This window comes from Camellia sinensis, chromosome 1, assembly GCF_055761805.1.
Source record: "Camellia sinensis isolate YWXY chromosome 1, ASM5576180v1, whole genome shotgun sequence".
Classification (NCBI taxonomy): domain Eukaryota; kingdom Viridiplantae; phylum Streptophyta; class Magnoliopsida; order Ericales; family Theaceae; genus Camellia; species Camellia sinensis.
The window spans coordinates 244,647,828-244,667,484 of NC_138961.1; the positions used below are offsets into that span (position 1 = coordinate 244,647,828).

Genomic DNA, 19,657 nt, shown 5'->3' on the forward strand with positions numbered 1-19,657 from the left:
ACACAATACAAAAAGTAATTTTCTTTGCTATAGAAAAATTTCTCTAGATGAATTTGATTAGTATTATATACATACTATCCAAAAAGTACATTTCAAAAAACAAAATACACAGTAATTTTTGTAATAAGATCCTCTAACATCCTCAAATATATTATTCAATTAATAAAATGTATTATCCTCAATTATTTAACAAAGGTTCCTTGCATGTCCTCTTATTATGGCAACCAATACTCTCACATCGACTACACTTCATTACCCTTTTAAACTCTCTAATAGAAGCAATTATGTTTTTTTTTGCCTCCCAGCTGGTCTCTTACCCAATGGAATTAAAAGCATAGCATCATCAATGCTACACACAGGTTTTTCAACAGTTGGAACTGGACCCATCGAAAACGAGTATTCAACAAATGAATTCAAATTTTTTCCACTCCTAAAAATTACAGCAATAGTATGTTGACATGGATACCCATTTGTTTTCCATTTTCGACATGAACAAATTATCAACCTAAGATTAACCATAACCGAAGGAAAACATTACACTTCAAACACATTATCAGATGATAAACTCACATTCCATGTCCTCTTACCCATGAAAGCCTTCTCCAACACACTACCCATATGAAGACATAGAACTTTATTCTATTTATTAGAAAATAGCCTCCTATCAAACCTCTTATTCATGATTTGCAACCGTATCATGTCCACCAAATTTGTTATTGGCAAGCGCCGAGCTTCTTGTATCCATGAATTGAATGACTTAGCAACATTTGAATACATTTCACCATAACATTTCTCCTCAAAATATGCATCACTCTAATTTTCATATGGTAAACTTCTCAAGAAAACACTCACAATGTCTCCTCTCACACTTTTTAATTCATTTAACTTGAAATGAAATGATGTCCTTTGTTGGCGAATATGCACATTCTGAAACCTTGGACATAATTGTCTCCTTAAACAAATTTGTGTTTCCACATGATAACATATCCTTCAAATTTCTCTTTAAATGTTCAAGACAAAATCCATGATATCAATTAGAGAAAAACCTGACAATTCCTTCCACAATACCACAATGTCAATCTGATATGAAACTTATCACCCTCTCTGATCCCAATACTTCACATAAATGTTCAAGGAACCAACACCAATTGTCTTTATTCCCAGCATCAACAACAGCAAAAGCTATAGGAAAAAAACCTACAAAACAAATAGGAACAAGCATATTAGATATACACATACAGAGAAAATTAGAACAATAAACAACCAAAGAAATTTGACATTGCCAACATCCAAAGAAACTTCACACAGTGGCCAAATCCAGCGAAAATTCACACAGTGGCAACATCCAGAGAAAATTCACTAAAAATTCACACAATGGCAACATCCAAAGAAAATTCAATTAGTGACCAACTACAGAAAAAATTCACAAGTGGCCACCTCCAGAGAAAATTCAAAATGGCAGAGAAAAATCACAAAACATAACCACAAAAATAGAAAATTCACTCAATTCCTACATGTATAGAACATTCACATGCTTAGAGAAAATTAGATATATTTATACTTACCTTCGTTCCCATCTTTCCTCGTCGCAGCAAGCATAACTCCTTTGTATCGTCCTTTCAAAAATGTTACATCAAGAAACAATAATGACCGACAATATGTGAAACCAGCAATGCATGCATGAAAAGCCACAAAAACTCTTTTGAAACACTTGTTATCTTCAAAATCTAACTCAAAACGACTACCTGGATTGTTCTTCAATGCCTCATCAAAACACCACTATAATTGATCAAATGACAAATAAGAATCCCCATATGTACTACATTTGACTTTTTCAACCCCCAACTAACCACAGTTATAACTTATTGAGACCTCATACTTGTCTTTTATTTCTTTGACAACATCCACTGAATGAGTTAAAGGTTTTGCATTTACCTCTTCAAGTATCAGCCTAGAAACTAAGCTGGAAGTCATCCTAGCATGTTTACTAGTACGAACAACCACACCACACGTATGTTCATTGTTCAAAGTTCTTATGTAAAAGAACCCATTTGTTTTTTCAACTGAAGCATGTACACGCCACATATATCCCATTGATTCCTTATATGCAAATATATGCACATTCTGCCGTAATCCTCAGCTTGTCATTTTTAACATACATAAATTGAAAACCAACCTCAATAGCATACTTGCACAAAACAGTACGGAACTCAACCATACCACCCTCAAACTTTTGTCCAACACTCGTAATATTATTTCGCCAACCAGCTGACAATAACACATTTTCTTGGTGAGAATAAAACTTAGAGAGTGAATTCCTTTTAATATCCATGAACCTATCACATTCACCATGCACAACATCTAGACCCCACTTCATCTTCTTGATCAGAAGTACTACACCTAATAACTGAAACATTAACTATATTAGCACCACGTGCACAAACAACCCTCAACATATTCAGAAAATCAATATTATTTCAAACCATACAATTCGGATGGCCCACAATAGAATATGAAATAAATATCGTCTCAGGTTTCAAATTCTCCTATGATTTACACAAAATGCCAACAAATTCCTCAAAATTCAATTTGCATGAAACATTAATGACAATAGTATCATTCCCATATTTACACAGCAACAACACTGTACTGTCCATCTAAACTGAAAGAAAAAATACGAAAAATAACTTGGTCAATATAAAAACACTTCACAAGAACAACATACAAGTCTAGAGAAATTTGTGTTTTCTATAATTTTCTCCGGATTATAATAAGAAGTTTATAATTTTCTCTAGACTCAAATAGAAGTCCAGTGAAATTTACAAACTTATAATTCAACTTCAAGATAATAAAAACAAAATCACAGAGAAAATTAATGAGTCCAGAGAAAATCACAGAGAGAACTAATGTTAACTATTAAATACAATCATAGACAAAAATCACACAGAAGATCTATTATGAAATTATAATCTTCTCTATGTGATTGTACAGTATGGGACTCGAATCAAAATCCAGAGAAATTTACAAACTCATATTCACCTTCAATATAACAAAAACAAAATCACAAAGAAAATTAATGAGTTCATAGAACATCACAGAGAAAATTAATGCTAACTATTAAACACAATCACTCGCAAAAATCACAGAGAAAATCTGTTATAAAACTATAATTTTCTCTGTAATTTTCACTGGACTACAAGCTTTCAATTTTCTTTGAACTACAAGCCTACAATTTTCTCTGTGATTTCTGTTAGATTATAATAACAAATATACAATTTTCTTTAGAATACAAAGAAAAGTGTAGAAAAATCAAAAGTGCAGAATAAATGAAAAGTGCAAAAAAAACAAAGCACAAAACTTAGTAAAGTGTAGAAAACTCCATCATCAATAACAAAGAATGAAAAATCAACTTCAAAAACAACTACATTGAGCTGACTTTTCTCTCACATTGATCAAAACTGAAAACACAAACCTCATTCAAATTACAATAGAAAAACTTCTCTGAAATCGGAGTCCTTACATACAAATCAAATGAAAAATTGAAAAAACGTATCTTATTCAACTCCACTGAAAATCAACCTCTATGCGATCAACTTCTACAGGATCAACGAAAATCAACTTCTACACGACTACAAAACCAACTTCTACGCGATCAACGAAAATCAACTTCTATATGATCAACGAAAATCAACTTCTATACAACTACAAAATCAACTTCTACACGACTAGAAAATCCCGACAAAATCTCCACAAAAATCTACATCATCAAAATCTCCATCGTCAAGTTCATCCCAACGTAATCTCCTACAAAAATAGCAATGTAATCTTCAGTTTCCAAAATTGAAAACCGTATATTATAAAGAAGGGTAAAATAAGTATTTTATAAACTAAAATAACATTGAGGGATTTTAGGCATCAAAAAATATTATTATGGATCTCTCTTCATACTAAAAGTTAGGTAGGGATCTTAGACCAATTTTCCCTCTATGTAAGGTGCATTTAAAAAAGTAAAAAAATTATTTAAAATTTAAAAAATATTTACTAAAAAAGAAAAAAACACGAAAAACAAAATACTCAATTTCCAAAAAATAGAATTTAGAAAATTGAAAACAAACATACTAATTTTTTTTTTTCATAAAGTTTGTCTCCAGAATTTACTTAAATTTTTAATTTTTAATGTATATTTAAATTGAAAAATCAAATTACATGGTGAGTTAAATCCTGTGTATACACACTAGCAAAGACTACAATGTGTGTTGTTTGTGAGGTTGCCGCGACTCCATGTGTCATTCAAAGGAACAAGGGAAGGTGATAGTCGGCAACCTCTTGCTTTCCTGAACGTTGGGGAAATTTAGTCATGTAATGAAGCCCACAACTTTCATGCCTTGCTAGGGCACTACTAACCACAAGCTTTGCACAACAAAACAGATTCCTCATTTCACAAGCCTCAATATAGTTGGGGTTCCTAAACTCGCTGAAACAAGTACGCCTCCCAACTTAACTCCAACTCCCCAATCCTCTACTCTGCAGTTTTTAGCCTCATTGTTGACCGAACAATGCCAATGTATTGCCACATAATTGGTTGCAATTCCTTCCTCACCTACCTCGTTCTCCTCACAATTCTATACAATACATCTCTTCCAAGCAACATGGGCACAACTGGTCGATCCCACCAATCTAAAGCACTGTGGTCAATTTTAGAGCTCTTCATGTGATCTATGGAAGGCTGCATAGATCTTCAAGCAAAAACTAGTGCCTCGAGCAATGAGTTGCTAGCAAGTTGGTTAGCTCCATGCAAACCTGTGCAAACAACCTCACCAGCCACGTATAAACCATGCACCTTTGTCTCACCTTGTACTCCTGCACGAACTCCTCCACACATGTATGTTGAATTCACCCCATGTGAAGGAGGTGATGCTCTTCTATGGGAACACACCTTGGTCAACAATGGAAGGCAACCAACCAAGTCAAGCTTGATGGCCACCAACCATGTCAAGGGTCAAGAATGGAGGCTACCCAAAGGCACTCCCACCTACTCCAATGTGTATAAAGGGAGGGTGAGAGGAGAGGCCAAAGGGTGAGTAAGTAAGTGAGGAAGAAAACCGTGAACCAAAGAGTGCGAGAGATGTGAGGCGGAGAGACCGTCTCCCTCGGTGTGAGCGAGGGAGACGGGTGAGTGGCTGAGTGAGGAGAGTGTGAGCTCCTCCTCTATTGTAATCTTTCTGTAATCTCCTCATTGGTATAGTGATAACCGGTTACTCTCCCGTGGATGTAGGCATTGGGCCGAACCACGTAAAATATTGTGTCTCCTTGTGTGTGGGTGTGTTTTTTCTGCATGGAATAATTTCTATAAGGTCTTGGGCGGGATCCCCGATCCCAACAAGTGGTATCAGAGCCTCGTCGGTGGCGTTTCGGAACAAAAATAGCGCGTTGTCCGAAACTGCCCAGAAATCAAGTTGCTCGAAATCAGGTTTTGAGCATACTAGGAGCAAGGGCTCGAGAAGAGGAGTCCAACCATATAAAGCAGACACCCAGAGGAGTTGGAACGCGCCCCTACGCGCCTCCTGAAGAAGGCGCGTGAGGCCCAGTCTCGGCACGCGCCCCCACGCGCCGTGAAGGCAGACGGCGCGTCGTCCTAGTCGCATGCACGCGCCCCACGCGTGGATGAAGGAAGAAGACGAGTGGGAGAGGCGCGTGTATGGCACGCGCGTGCCACGTCATCTGCCACGTCATCCGCAGGAGGAAGAATCCTGTGTTTCGCGGCGAAGGTACAGCCGCAGATCTGAGGTGTACAAAATGTTTTGGCTAGATCGAAGCCATTTGGAGTCCGTTTTTGGTGATCCAATAGTGGTTTCCGACTATTTGGAGTATTCCGGACACATCCGTACGGTCAGATTTTGGAGATGGAGTTTCTGTAAAAAGAAGGCAGATTAAAGTGGCAGACGGCGTCAGGGGCAGTGGACGGAATATTCTGTTGGTACACGGAATATTCCCTGAACTTCTGAAAATTGCAATTTGGCCCAACATTTTCAGAAAATTGTGGTGTGGCCCAGCTTTCGGGGATAGTTTTTCAGTGAGGTCCCTGGAAATGCAGCGAAGGTTGGTTCTAGCTAAACGGACCGCTCCGGACGCAACCGCGAGGACAGAATAGTGAAATTCTGAACGGTTTGGAAAGATTGGCAAAACATGGGTGTTTGTCATCTTCAATACTCGAAGGAAGGTTGCCGGATATTGTGGAACGCTGCGGATTCACTGACGAGGTTAGAATGGGCAGATTCTGACCAGATTGGACAACCAGATACAGATTGAGATAGATCATTGAAGACCAGAGGAGATCAGGCTTGATCAAATGGCAGATCGAGGGAGATCAGGATTGGTCAGGGGCGATCAGAGGATTGCAGACATGATTATCTCAAGATCAAAGGTCTAGGAAAGTTCTGTCAAAAAGACACTGTCTAAGGAGACTGGTTCTTAAGTGGGACCGGTTGTGACCCCACCAGTCTTTCCTGGGAACTTTCCTGGTTGTTGAGGTGATCGGAGGATCTGGTTCAATCAAAAGAGAAGACCATTCATCGACGGATAGATGATTTGGCAACCAGTACAGGCTCAGGGAAATACTGTGGCTGTTGGAGCTACTGTATACGAGAAGGTACTAATGGTATGTGGACATGTAGAACAATAGTTGCAGAGGAGCATACTAAGCGCAGAAGTACAATTGCAGACGTGCAACAGTGCAAGGGTACGCTAGAGTGTCGTACAGAGGCGCGAAAAGAGTGTGCAGCAGCGGGTTGTTGACAGTTCACAGGAACTTCCAGACAGAGAAATTGAGACAGGTAAAACGCAAGAGTGCGTGCCAAGGAGTGGCAAGTCTTATTTCTCTATGGTGGTTTCTTTAGTTCCATGGCAGCAGATGATAGAGTTGATGCAGATCTCTCAAGCAAGCTTGACGCAGGGAGACCAGAAGCCATGGGTGCGAGCACTATGCACGGAGTTGCATAGTGGTAACCTGTACAGACCGGTGGAAGTTGTCTTGACAGAAGGGCTAACTGTCAAACATCAGTACGGACAAGTGAGACAGAACCGAACATCAGGGATTGCAGCACAGACAACAAGCGTATGTGAAAACGCCAGGAGGTTGTTCAGAAGTGCAGAAGGGCAAAGGCTGGTTGTTCAGAAATAAGCTCCGAGCAAGGAAACTTGAGGATGTTGATGTGTCAAACTCTGAAGTTTTCTAGTTGCTCCAGTGTTCATCATGCAAGGAGTTGCATGATAGTCAAGGGCATCCAAGCAGGGGGTGCAGGACATCCAATCAGGGGGTGTCGGATATCTTGGTTGCGCAAGTTCAAGCATAGCAGGTATAGACATCCGAGACAGGAAGCATGGAAGAGATCTGTGGGAGATAGGAGCAGTGGCTCTCTCCAAATCAGAGAGTGGTGTGAGTTGAGTTGAGGATGTCGGATTCCCTCCTCCTCTTGTATCTCTGGTGTTTTATCTCTAGCTTCAGGGGATGCAGCGTCTCAGTGAGGAGATGCAAACTATGTTGAATTTGGGCGTGACAAGATTAGCAGCAGTATGTGCAGTGGATCACCTCACATGGGTTGAGGGGGTGATTTGTTGAATTCACCCCATGTGAAGGAGGTGATGCTCTTCTATGGGAACACACCTTGGTCAACAATGGAAGGCAACCAACCAAGTCAAGCTTGATGGCCACCAACCATGTCAAGGGTCAAGAATGGAGGCTACCCAAAGGCACTCCCACCTACTCCAATGTGTATAAAGGGAGGGTGAGAGGAGAGGCCAAAGGGTGAGTAAGTAAGTGAGGAAGAAAACCGTGAACCAAAGAGTGCGAGAGATGTGAGGCGGAGAGACCGTCTCCCTCGGTGTGAGCGAGGGAGACGGGTGAGTGGCTGAGTGAGGAGAGTGTGAGCTCCTCCTCTATTGTAATCTTTTTGTAATCTCCTCATTGGTATAGTGATAACCGGTTACTCTCCCGTGGATGTAGGAATTGGGCCGAACCACGTAAAATATTGTGTCTCCTTGTGTGTGGGTGTGTTTTTTCTGCATGGAATAATTTCTATAAGGTCTTGGGCGGGATCCCCGATCCCAACAATGTAATGAGTAGCGAGAACCACTGGAATTGGTTGACGGGTTATATCTAGGCCATATTTTAGGCACTCAGAAGCTATGTTGGGGAAGAGCGAGAGAATTTTTTCTCTGGGATTGTGGCTTATATCAAGTAGCACATATTTCTCATTGCATTTCTTGAGTTGATCATCAATACTTCTAGCTACCACATCCCTAGGAGCAAGCTCTACCCTCTCATCGTAGAGGGGCATGAATCTTTCCATGCCTAGATTGTAGAGTAATCCTCTATCATCTCTGACACCTTCAGTGATCAAAAAAGCATTTTATCGAGTCTTGGTTGGTGTGATGGGAAGGCCTTCATCGGCCAAGGCAATTGGTTGGAACTGAACAAATTTGGCAACAAAATAATGCAACAGACCTCAGTTACTAATCTAATGGTTTGCCTGAAATTAATCCATGTATCATACAAAATGAGATGAAGTCTATATCCAGGTTACTAGATGATAATAAGATAAAATTGAAAATATTATAGAATATATGTTTTCACCCACTTCATGATAATAAAAAATAAAATTTTGAAGAAACGACTTGATCACTGTTCTTGACCAAGTCATTACAATTACACCATGCAGATAAACAGGACAGTCAGGTTTCATTTCATGGCATCTTTGCACTTTGAACCCTTGCACATAATATTAAGACAGTAATCCATTTGGTAAAACATAATTGTCCTTTTTAAAAAAATATAAAAATAAAGTTTGACACAACAATCATAAGGAATTAATTCATTTTTGCATGTATCAATGATCACGTACTCCATGTTGGAAATCACAGCTTGGGCTCTATGGGCCATTACCATTCCATCACCAGTGGCTACCTATACGAATCACTACTAAAAGCCAGAGTTTTTGCGATGGTATTAAACGTCGCAAAAGATTTACATATCGTTGCAAAAGACATTTTACAATGGAGTAGCAACAGGAAATGGGGAGTTACAAGAGGGGGGCATGGCAAAAAGTATTTGCAACAGGTTACAAACCGTCACTTTCTTATAACGACAGTTAATGATTTTTACGACGATTTAACCTGACACAAAAAAAGAGAAAAAAATTCACTTTTAGTGACGATGTTGATTGTCGTCGCAAAACTTTTTTTTAGCAACGAAAAATATTATTAGCGACGAACTAAAACATCACCAAAAACATAAAATTAAATTAATACCATGTGTGACAGTTTAACCGTTGCAAAAGAATTAAGCTAACATTAATATGCGACAAGTTAATCGGTCACTAATAAAATGTAAGAAATTTATGATTACATTAGCGACAGTTTATTACTGTCGCAATAAAATTATTTTCATAAAATCAATATATATTTTATTAATTCATTCTCTTGTACAAATTATAAATATTTTCTAAATAAAATACATCCGCATCCGCATCAACATCCTCATCCGCAAAATCATATACCAAGAATAATATGTATGTACCCTCTAACAATTGTCAACCCAATATTATTTACAAAAATATATAAAACATCCTCCAACAATACTAATAAATTTTGATATTCAAGAACTCAAATTTTTGTATCTAAAACAAAACAAAAGTATCAAACAATACAAATAAAAAAAACACATATACTATAGCTTGTTTTGATATCAATAGTAAGCTCCAATATCGACATACAAAGATATCATAACGTACTCAAAAAGGTTCCATTTGCAAAAAAATAAATAAATAAACCATCATTTACATCATAATTAATTTCAAGCTTAAAACGTTTGACATTTATTTCCAAAAAAAAAAAAAAAGATTGTAAGCTCCAATATCGATATGCGAAGATATATCATCACGTACTCAAAAGGGTTGTATCTAAAACAAGTTTTCATAAACGAAAATTAGCCTCTATATTCAAAATTGAGAATTGGTTTCAAATCTAGTTTTTTCCTGCAAGTCATTTGTGCCTAGTTAGTTGTGTGTGTCAAGTTTCATTGACATGTGAAGCTGTTTGACCATTTTAGTGTCTCAACTGGTTCTAAAAAGAGTTTGTAAAGGACAAGTTTTCACAAACAAAAATTTGGCTACAGATTCAAAATCAGGAATCGATTTTGAGTACCGACTTTTCCTACAAGTCATTTGTGCCTAATACATCGTGTGTCAAGTTTCGTTGACATCTGAAGTCGTATTAGCATTTTAGTGAGTCAACCGGTTCGGAAAAAGAGTTTCTAAAAAACAACTTTTCATAAACGAAATATATTCAACACCGGGAATTGGTTTAGAGTCCCGTCTTCTCCTACAAGTAATTTGTGCCTAGTATGTTGTGTGTCAAGTTTTGTTGACATCCGAAGTTGTTTGACCATTTTAGTGACTCAATCAGTTCGAAAAAAGAGTTTTTAAAGAACAAGTTTTCATCAACGGGAATTAGGCTCTAGATTCAAAACTGAAAATTGGTTTCGAGTCCCGTCTTCTCCTACAAGTCATTGGTGCCTAGTACGTCATGTGTGTCAAGTTTCGTTGACATTCGAAAACGTTTGACCATTTTAGTGAGTCAACCGGTTCCGGAAAAAAGTTACAAAAGAACAAGTTTTCATAAACGGAAATTGGGCTCTAGATTCAAAATCGGGAATCGGTTTCGAGTCTCGTTTTTTCCTACAAGTCATTTGTGCCTAGTTAGTCATGTCAAATTTCGTTGACATTCGATATCGTTTGACCATTTTAGTGAGTCAACCGGTTCGGAAAAAGAGTTACTAAAGAATAAGTTTTCATAAACGGAAATTAGGCCCTATATTTAAAATTGGGAATTAATTTCGAGTTTCGTTTTCTCCTACAAATCATTTGTGCCTAGTATGTCGTGTGTCAAGTTTCGTTGACATCCGAAGCCATTCGACCATTTTAGTGACTCAATCGGTTCGGAAAAAGAGTTACTAAAGAACAAATTTTCATAAACAGAAATTAGACTCTATATTCACAGCCGGGAATTGGTTTCGAGTCCCGTCTTGTCCTACGAGTCATTTATGCCTAGTATGTCGTGTGCAACAAGTTTTGTTGACATCAGAAACCGTTTGACCACTTCAGTGAGTCAACCGGTTCGGAAAAAGAGTTATTACAGAACAAGTTTTCATAAACGGAAATTAGGCTCTATATTCAAAACAAGGAATTGGTTTCGAGTCTCGTCTTCTCCTAAAAGTCATTTGTGCCTAGTATGTCGTGTGTGTCAAGTTTCATTGACATCCGAAACTGTTTGAGCATTTGAGTGAGTCAACCGGTTCGGAAAAAGAGTTACTAAAGAACAAGTTTTCATAAATGGAAATTAGGCTCTATATTCAAAACCGAGAATTGGTTTCGAGTCTCATCTTCTCCTACAAGTCATGTTTGTGCAGTATGTCCTGTGTGTCAAGTTTCGTTGACATCCGAAGTCGTTTGACCATTTTAGTGACTCAATCGGTTCGGAAAAAGAATTACTAAAGAAAAAAATTTCATAAATGGAAATTAGGCTCCAAATTCAAAATCAAGAATCGGTTTCGAGTCCTGTCTTTTCCTACAAGTGGTTTGAGCCTAGTTAGTCGTGTGTCTCAAATTTCGTTGACATCTAAAGCCGTTTAAGCATTTTAGTGAGTCAACCAGTTGGATAAAAAGTTTGTAAATGACAAGTTTTCACAAACGAAAATTAGGCTTCAGATTCAAAACTGAGAATCGGTTTCAAGTCCCGTCTTTTCGTACAAGTCATTTGTGCCTAGTTAGTAGTGTCTCTCAAGTTTCGTTGATATCCAACGCCGTTTGACCATTTTAGTGAGTGAACTATTTTAGTGTCAACCGGTTAGAAAAAAGAGTTTATAAAAGACAAGTTTTCACAAACGGAAATTGGGAATATGAAAGTCATCAATCTCGAGCATAAGAAATGTTAACAAAACTACAAAAGAAACTTGATAAACCTAAAGCAGAGAAGAGGCCCAAATTTTATTTTATTTGATAGCATATAATTTGCAGAATGGAGATAAACCATGCTGCTTCCATCTACTACTCAAAAACATAATTAAACAGACTTTCAAGGTACATGGAAAGATATGAATAAAGTAAAGCTCAGCGACTAATATATGTAAACCTATTTATTAAGATAAAAATGATGCTAATCTTGGTAAGCAACAAAGAACATACACATCACATATTGTTACAGATATATTTCACACAAACAAGGACAAAGACAGCCTGAACTCACAATTACTGACTTTCAAGCAAGTTTACGTGTAGAAGGAATAAAACGGACTCCAGAAACCAGACAGCACACAACAGCCAGCCTTTTTCCATCCCCGTCACTTATCATCCGTGAATCTAAATCAAGTGCAGACAAAGTGAAGTCAGAATGATTTACTAAATGCATGGAATAATACAAAAGGGGCATAGCAGAAAATGACCCTTTTTCACTCACCCAAGCTCGGAGAGCTTTAAATGAGCTTCAGCATAATCTGCAAAAAAAACATTCTCGTCCTAAAGCAATATTTCAAGCACCAGGTTAGATATTTCTCAACCAAATTATATCAAGAGAGTCCATTTCAAATTAAACTAAATGAACCTCTAAATTAAAAATGCAGAACATATACATACTGCGGCATATTTTTCAACCAGAGGACAGAATATTGGATCCTCCAGAAGGGCTTTGTCTGATGGCAACTGGATAAGACCTTCCTTCTCTCCATTAAGGAGTTCCCGCTTTAAAAGTTTTTAAAAACACAAACAAACAAACAAAACAAAATCAGAATACAATTTAAACACATTAAAAGAAATAGGATGCTAGAATCAAGATCACCTAGTCCCTTCTCCGTCCCCTTATATTTTATTGGTTCATGGGATTGTCTTTATAAGCAGAAGTGATCCTATTGGTTCATGGGATTATCTTTATCAGCAAAAGTGATCCTATGAACCAATCAGATTCAAAGGGGCAGAGAAGGGTGCATGGAAGGGAATAGGCGATCTGGATTCCAAGATGGAATCTCCTAGCAGTAAGATATCCATAGGGATGAGTAACAACGTACTCGAAGTAAGAATTGTCAAAGATGAGAGAATTAGTGGCCCATGGTCCCTCAAATCCTGAGCGCTCCTTATGACACGTTCCCTGTTATATTTTAACCATCAAACTGAGAACAATGTTCATAGGGACAAAAACTTATGAAAATACTCAGGTTCAATACACCCAAAACAAGCAACATTTATAGAATAGGAAAAGGAGGAAACTTTAGTCTAAACCTAACAGAGTGTGGCCACCACATAGCACGACAATATCTTTATCACTAAGACCCATGTGGCCAAATATCTCTCAAATGGTCCACACCTGGTTAAGAGATATCAGAATTCAGAAACATCAATTACTGCTCCATCAATCTGGCATGCTTAGAATATTGTAAACATCGCAAAAAATTTACTCACCTTTTTTGGCATCAGGCAGGCAGCCTTCTGGAGGTGGTTCAGGTTTGTCCTGCGAACAATGGATTCCTTTAGTATGCACTGTTTTATTAATGTAAAAACTAAAAAATACAGAGACAGAATAAGAAACCTCAGTGGATAAAACATTAATAACATCCACAGAACACACATGATGGTTCTTGTAGTCATTACAGTCATCAGCTTCACATTGTCTACAACTAGTTACATGTGTTGGAAATGGTTATAAAATTCTGGATAAAACCAGAATTTTTTCCTAAGTTCGGTCTATTTTTTAAGTGGGCCCCGAGTGTCGATTTACTCGGGTCAAAGTGGTAACGCGTTCTATGCCGCATTGTGATTCACGTGGTATATTTGGTTGATCAAAACCATTACCGAGTGAATGAGAAATTGAAGCCAAAGTGTGCTCCATGGAAATGGAGTTTTGGTGGAAATTCCTTAAGGTTGTAAATTGGCTTGTCCCACATTGATTTGGTGGGAAGTTTTGAAAGGGTTTATAAGGCTTAGGGTGAGATACTTGGGGTGTGCCCCAAGGGGTACCCAAGTGTTTTAGAGGGAGAGGTTATGGGCAAAATGGGCTAGACCCAAAAATCACCACACGCGCCGCCGTCCGATCGGGCGGGCTGGGCTTGGGCACTGGTGTGTGGTTGGGCTTCTAATCTTTTTGGGCCAAAAACATTTGAATTTAATTTTATTTTTTATTAAAATAAAATCCAAAATTCAAATTAAATTGGTTTGGATTTTTTGTTCATCCAAACAGGGCCCTTCCCGTTTTCAAACAGAAATAAACTGTTTTGGAATTAGTGCACACCCAAACAGGGCCCTTCCCGTAATTGCTATCTGTTTTGAATTGTTGAATCTGTTTGAATTCAAAACCCAACAGGTATCATACCTGTTCAATTCAAAACCAAGAGCCACATACCTGTTCAATTCAAATCCAAGAGCCACCTTCACATCTATAAATAGGACCACCCTCATTTGATGTTTTCCATTCAGAAATTTCGTATTTCACTTTTGCTATTTATATTCTTCATCTTGCTGCATTTTATTTCCGAAAGAAAGAGTGTAAACACTTAGTGTGTTCGTAAGGCAAACAATTAGTAGTGCTGCTATTGTTTGTGGTAGATCATTTCATCCTGGGAGATAGACGTCCGAATTCTGAAAGCACCGTGGAGAGGACGAATCTGTCTTAAGGACACAGTGTTAAACACTGGACTTGATCAGAAAATAACTCGAAGAAATTAAATCAAGTAAGTTATTTAATTTATTTTCAGTGTTGTTTTTATTTATTTAAATCAGATTTTAATTTTGTTTTTGTAACAAAATAAAATCTGTTTTTATTTATTTATTTTTATTTCGAGTTTGATTTTTGTAATCAAACAAATTCTCTCATTTTCTTTATTTCTTTAAATTCTATTTGTTGTTGTGTACACAATAGAATTAAATCTTTTAAATACAGTGAAGATTGTCCAACAATCTTAAGACAGATCCTTTTTGGGTATCTTCATTGTATTTAATTTTCTGTGCTTTCAAATTAATATTCTGGTTGGAAAAACAAATAGTGATTTATGCTATTTGACAGATAGTAGTAATATACTGTCTCTTTTCTTTGACAACATCTAGTAGTACGATACTGGTGTCATTAACAATTCAGAATATTATTTGGTATTACAGAAAATTTTTGTTATATATTTTATTTTTCTTGTTTTAGTAACAAGGAAAATAAAATTATTTTGTTATTACAATTATTTTCTGGTTTTAGTAACTAGGAAATTAATTTGTGTTTTAATTTTTTCTGATTTTTGTAATCAGAGATTATGGCTACTACAACTGAAACTGCATCTGGCAGTGGTACTCCTATTGTTACACCTACATCGGTCCCTATCCAGAACCATGTTCATGTACCAATCAATCATGGAGAAAAACCGGAAAAATTTAACGGTACCGAGTTTAAGAGATGACAGCAGAAGATGCTGTTCTATCTTACAACTCTTAATTTGGCCTGGTTTCTCCATGAAGAGGCTCCAGCACTTAAAGAGGGTGAAAGTAATCGGCAAGTTGTTGCCGCTGTAGATGCTTGGAAACATTCAGATTTCCTGTGCAGAAACTATATCCTAAATGGCCTTGACAATATGCTGTATAATGTATACAGTCCTCTGAAAACAGCAAAAGAATTGTGGGATTCTTTGGAGAAGAAATACAAGACAGAAGATGCCGGCACGAAGAAATTTGTCGTCGGTAAATTTCTGGACTTTGTTATGGTAGACTCCCAAACGGTAATATCTCAAGTTCAAAGTTTTCAAATAATTTTGCATGATATTCATTCAGAAGGTATGTCTCTTAGCGAGTCATTCCAAGTCGCTGCTTTAGTGGAAAAGTTACCACCGGCGATAGTAGCAAGAAGTTCAAAGGAAAATGCTATAACTGTGGCAAAACTGGACATCGAGCTTCTGACTGCCGCCGCCCTAAGAAGAATCATGGAAGTACAAGTAAGAAGACCACCAATCAGGCCAATGTAACAGAATTGGATTACATCTCTGATGGAGTGAATGACATCAACCTCTCTGCTGTGGTGTCTGAGGCTAACTTGGTTGGAAATCCCAAAGAGTGGTGGGTTGACACTGGAGCAACTCGTCACATATGTGCGGACAAGAAGATGTTCACTACCTACAATGAGGCTGCAAATGGTGAACAACTTTTCATGGGAAATTCTTCTACTTCTACTGTGGCTGGACAAGGGAAAGTAATCTTGAAGATGACATCAGGGAAAGAACTGACCCTCAACAACGTACTGCATGTACCTGACATCCGGAAGAATTTAGTTTCTGGGTCTTTGTTAAGTAAAAATGGTTTTAGGCTTGTATTTGAGTCTGATAAATTTGTATTAACAAAGAGTGGTATGTATGTTGGTAAGGGATACATGAGTGATGGTCTCTTTAAGTTGAATGTAATGACAGTTGTACCGAAAGTTGCTATGAATAAGAATAACACATCTTTTGTTTATATTCTTGAGTCAAATTTATGGCATGGTAGATTAGGACATGTGAATTTTGATGCTTTGCGTAGATTAATTGGTTTAGATTATATACCAAAGTTTGAAATTAATCCTAATCATAAATGTGAAATTTGTGTAGAAGCGAAACTAACTAAGGCTCCATTTAAATCGGTTGAAAGAAAAACCGAACCTCTAGAATTAATTCATACTGATGTATGTGATTTAAAATTTATTCAAACTAGAGGTGGCAAAAAGTATTTCATAACATTTATCGATGATTGCACAAGATATTGTTATGTTTATTTACTTAGAAGTAAAGATGAAGCCTTAGAAATGTTTAAACTCTACAAAACAGAAGTTGAAAATCAACTTGGTAAAACCATTAAAATGGTTAGAAGTGATAGAGGTGGTGAATATGATGCACCATTAAATGAATTTTGTGCACAACATGGCATTATTCACCAAACTACAGCCCCTTATTCTCCACAGCAAAATGGAATTGCTGAAAGGAAGAATAGAACCCTAAAAGAAATGATGAATGCCATGTTACTAAGTTCAGGCTTACCACAGAACTTGTGGGGGGAAGCAATATTGTCTGCTAATTATGTTCTTAATAGAATACCCCACAAGAAAACCAAAAGCATTCCTTATGAATTGTGGAAAGGTCGACCACCTTCCTACAAATACTTAAAAGTGTGGGGGGTGTTTGGCAAAAGTTGAAGTACCTGTTCCTAAAAAGACTAAGATTGGACCAAAAACAGTAGATTGTGTGTTTATTGGTTATGCTCAGAATAGTAGTGCATATCGGTTTCTGACTTATAAATCAGATATACCTGATATAAATGTGAACACTATTATAGAGTCAAGGAATGCTGTGTTTTTTGAACATGTCTTTCCTTACAAGAAAGGACAGGAATTAAGTTCACAGAAAAGAACTTATGATTGTACACAAAGTCAAAAGACTAATGACAATCAAACACAAGAGACTAGTAATAGTCTCGACCAACAGGATTTAACTAATGATGAACCAAGACGGAGTAAGAGAGCAAAAACATCAAAATCCTTTGGTCCAGATTTTCTGACATACTTGTTAGAAAATGAACCTCAAAGCTTTAAGGCAGCAATGACAGGTCCTGAAGCACCTTTGTGGAAAGAGGCTGTTAATAATGAAATTGAATCCATTATGCAAAATCATACTTGGGAATTGGTGGATCTTCCACCAGGTTCTAAACCTCTTGGATATAAATGGATATTCAAGAGAAAAATGAAAGCAGATGGTTCAATTGACAAGTATAAAGCAAGACTTGTTGTTAAAGGTTACAGACAAAAGGAAGGTCTGGACTATTTTAACACATATTCCCCTGTGACAAGAATAACATCCATTCGCATGCTTATTTCTATAGCAGCGTTGTTTAATTTAGAAATACATCAAATGAATGTTAAGACAGCTTTCTTAAACGGTGATCTAAATGAAGAGATCTATATGGAACAACCTGAAGGGTTTGTAGTATCAGGGCAAGAAAAGAAAGTTTGTCGACTTGTAAAATCCCTTTATGGATTAAAACAAGCACCTAAGCAATGGCATGAAAAATTTGATCATGCAATGCTTACTAATGGGTTTAAGATAAACGAATGTGACAAATGCGTCTATGTTAAAAACACTGACCAAGGATATGTCATAGTTTGTCTTTATGTGGATGACATGCTTATCATCGGAAGCAGTCAAAACATGATCAAATCAACTAAGCAGATGCTTAACAAAAGATTTGATATGAAAGATATGGGGGTCGCAGATGTTATCTTAGGAATGAAAATTACTAAAACATCTGACGGATATGCATTATCTCAATCTCATTATATTGAGAAAATTCTTGATAAATTTATCAAGGATGATTTGAATTTAGCTAGAACACCTGTAGACATCAATCTTTATTTATCAAAAAATAAAGGTGATGCAGTGTCTCAGTTAAAATACTCCCAAATCATTGGAAGCCTAATGTATCTAATGAATTGTACTCGTCCTGATATAGCTTATGCTATAAGTAAATTGAGTAGGTACACTAGTAACCCTGGAGAAGATCATTGGAAAGCGATCATTCGAGTTCTTAGATATCTAAGATTTACTCGTGATCATGGTTTGAACTTTACTCGATATCCAGCAGTACTCGAAGGTTATTGTGATGCCAATTGGATATCGGATACTAAAGATTCAAAATCCACTAGTGGATATGTCTTTACTCTAGGAGGCACTGCTGTTTCTTGGAAGTCCACGAAACAAACTTGCATCGCACGATCCATAATGGAATCCGAGTTCATTGCTTTAGACAAAGCAGGTGAAGAAGCAGAATGGCTTCATCACTTCTTAGAAGACATTCCAATGTGGCCAAAACCTGTGCCAGCTATTTGTATTCATTGTGATAGTCAATCTGCAATAGGCAGGGCACAGAATCACATGTATAACGGTAAGTCACGACATATACGTCGTCGACATAATACCGTAAGGCAATTGTTGTCAAATGGAATAATCTCAATAGATTATATAAAATCTAAAGAGAATATTGCGGATCCGTTAACAAAAGGTTTGACAAAAGAGCTAGTGTATAGTTCATCGAAGGGGATGGGATTAAAGCCTATTACATAAGAGTCGTCATAATGGTAACCCTACTTATATGACTGGAGATCCCAAGAACTAAGTTCAAAGGGATAACTAAGTTATGTATGGCTCGCCAGAAATCACCAAGGGATTAAAATTCCTACCCATTCCTATGGTGAGAGTGATATCTGCAACATATGTTGTCTGCAGGGGTATAAGGATAAGCTTTGCTTTTAATGATTACTTATATCTTGATTAAGACATAAAATCAAGATGAGTATAAAAAGATACTCACAATAAGAATCACCTATATAAGTGTTGAACTGGGGCCGGTTCTATGAGAATGAAGAGGCTAAATTCTCTAGAAACACTTATGAAAACCAGGTGCGTTCAAGGCCAAAATGAACACAACAGTGAGAACCACGATGTGTTAGAAGATATTTTGTGTGAAATCTATTGTCTTGGCTTACACAAACGGCTGAACAATTCAAGGCATCGCGTCCATTGGTTAGCTAGTAAGTCCGATAGGTTATCACTAGGGAAGGTTCA

General features: G+C 37.2%; 1 protein-coding gene across 45 annotated transcripts in view; it reads right to left on the bottom strand.

The window, feature by feature from the left end:
* Positions 1-760: 760 nt before the first annotated feature.
* The window catches only part of LOC114264187 (L-ascorbate peroxidase 1, cytosolic-like), a 32,927-nt gene continuing 14,030 nt past the window's right edge, over positions 761-19,657 (bottom strand). For 12 of the 45 annotated variants that reach the window (XM_082900305.1, XM_082900302.1, XM_082900317.1 and 9 more), the window contains 5 exons: positions 13,506-13,554; positions 13,115-13,194; positions 12,687-12,791; positions 12,511-12,569; positions 12,168-12,413 (listed from right to left, as the gene is read on the bottom strand). In XM_082900305.1, the coding sequence (XP_082756431.1) occupies positions 12,527-12,569; positions 12,687-12,791; positions 13,115-13,194; positions 13,506-13,554 (277 nt within the window). In that variant the 3' untranslated portion in view covers positions 12,168-12,413; positions 12,511-12,526. Of the gene's footprint in view, positions 1,198-3,379; positions 3,805-8,106; positions 8,469-8,547; positions 9,172-12,167; positions 12,414-12,510; positions 12,570-12,686; positions 12,792-13,114; positions 13,195-13,325; positions 13,411-13,505; positions 13,555-19,657 lie in introns of those variants that run through there. The other 33 variants (XR_014347846.1, XR_014347847.1, XR_014347843.1 and 30 more) reach the window with 17 other exon arrangements.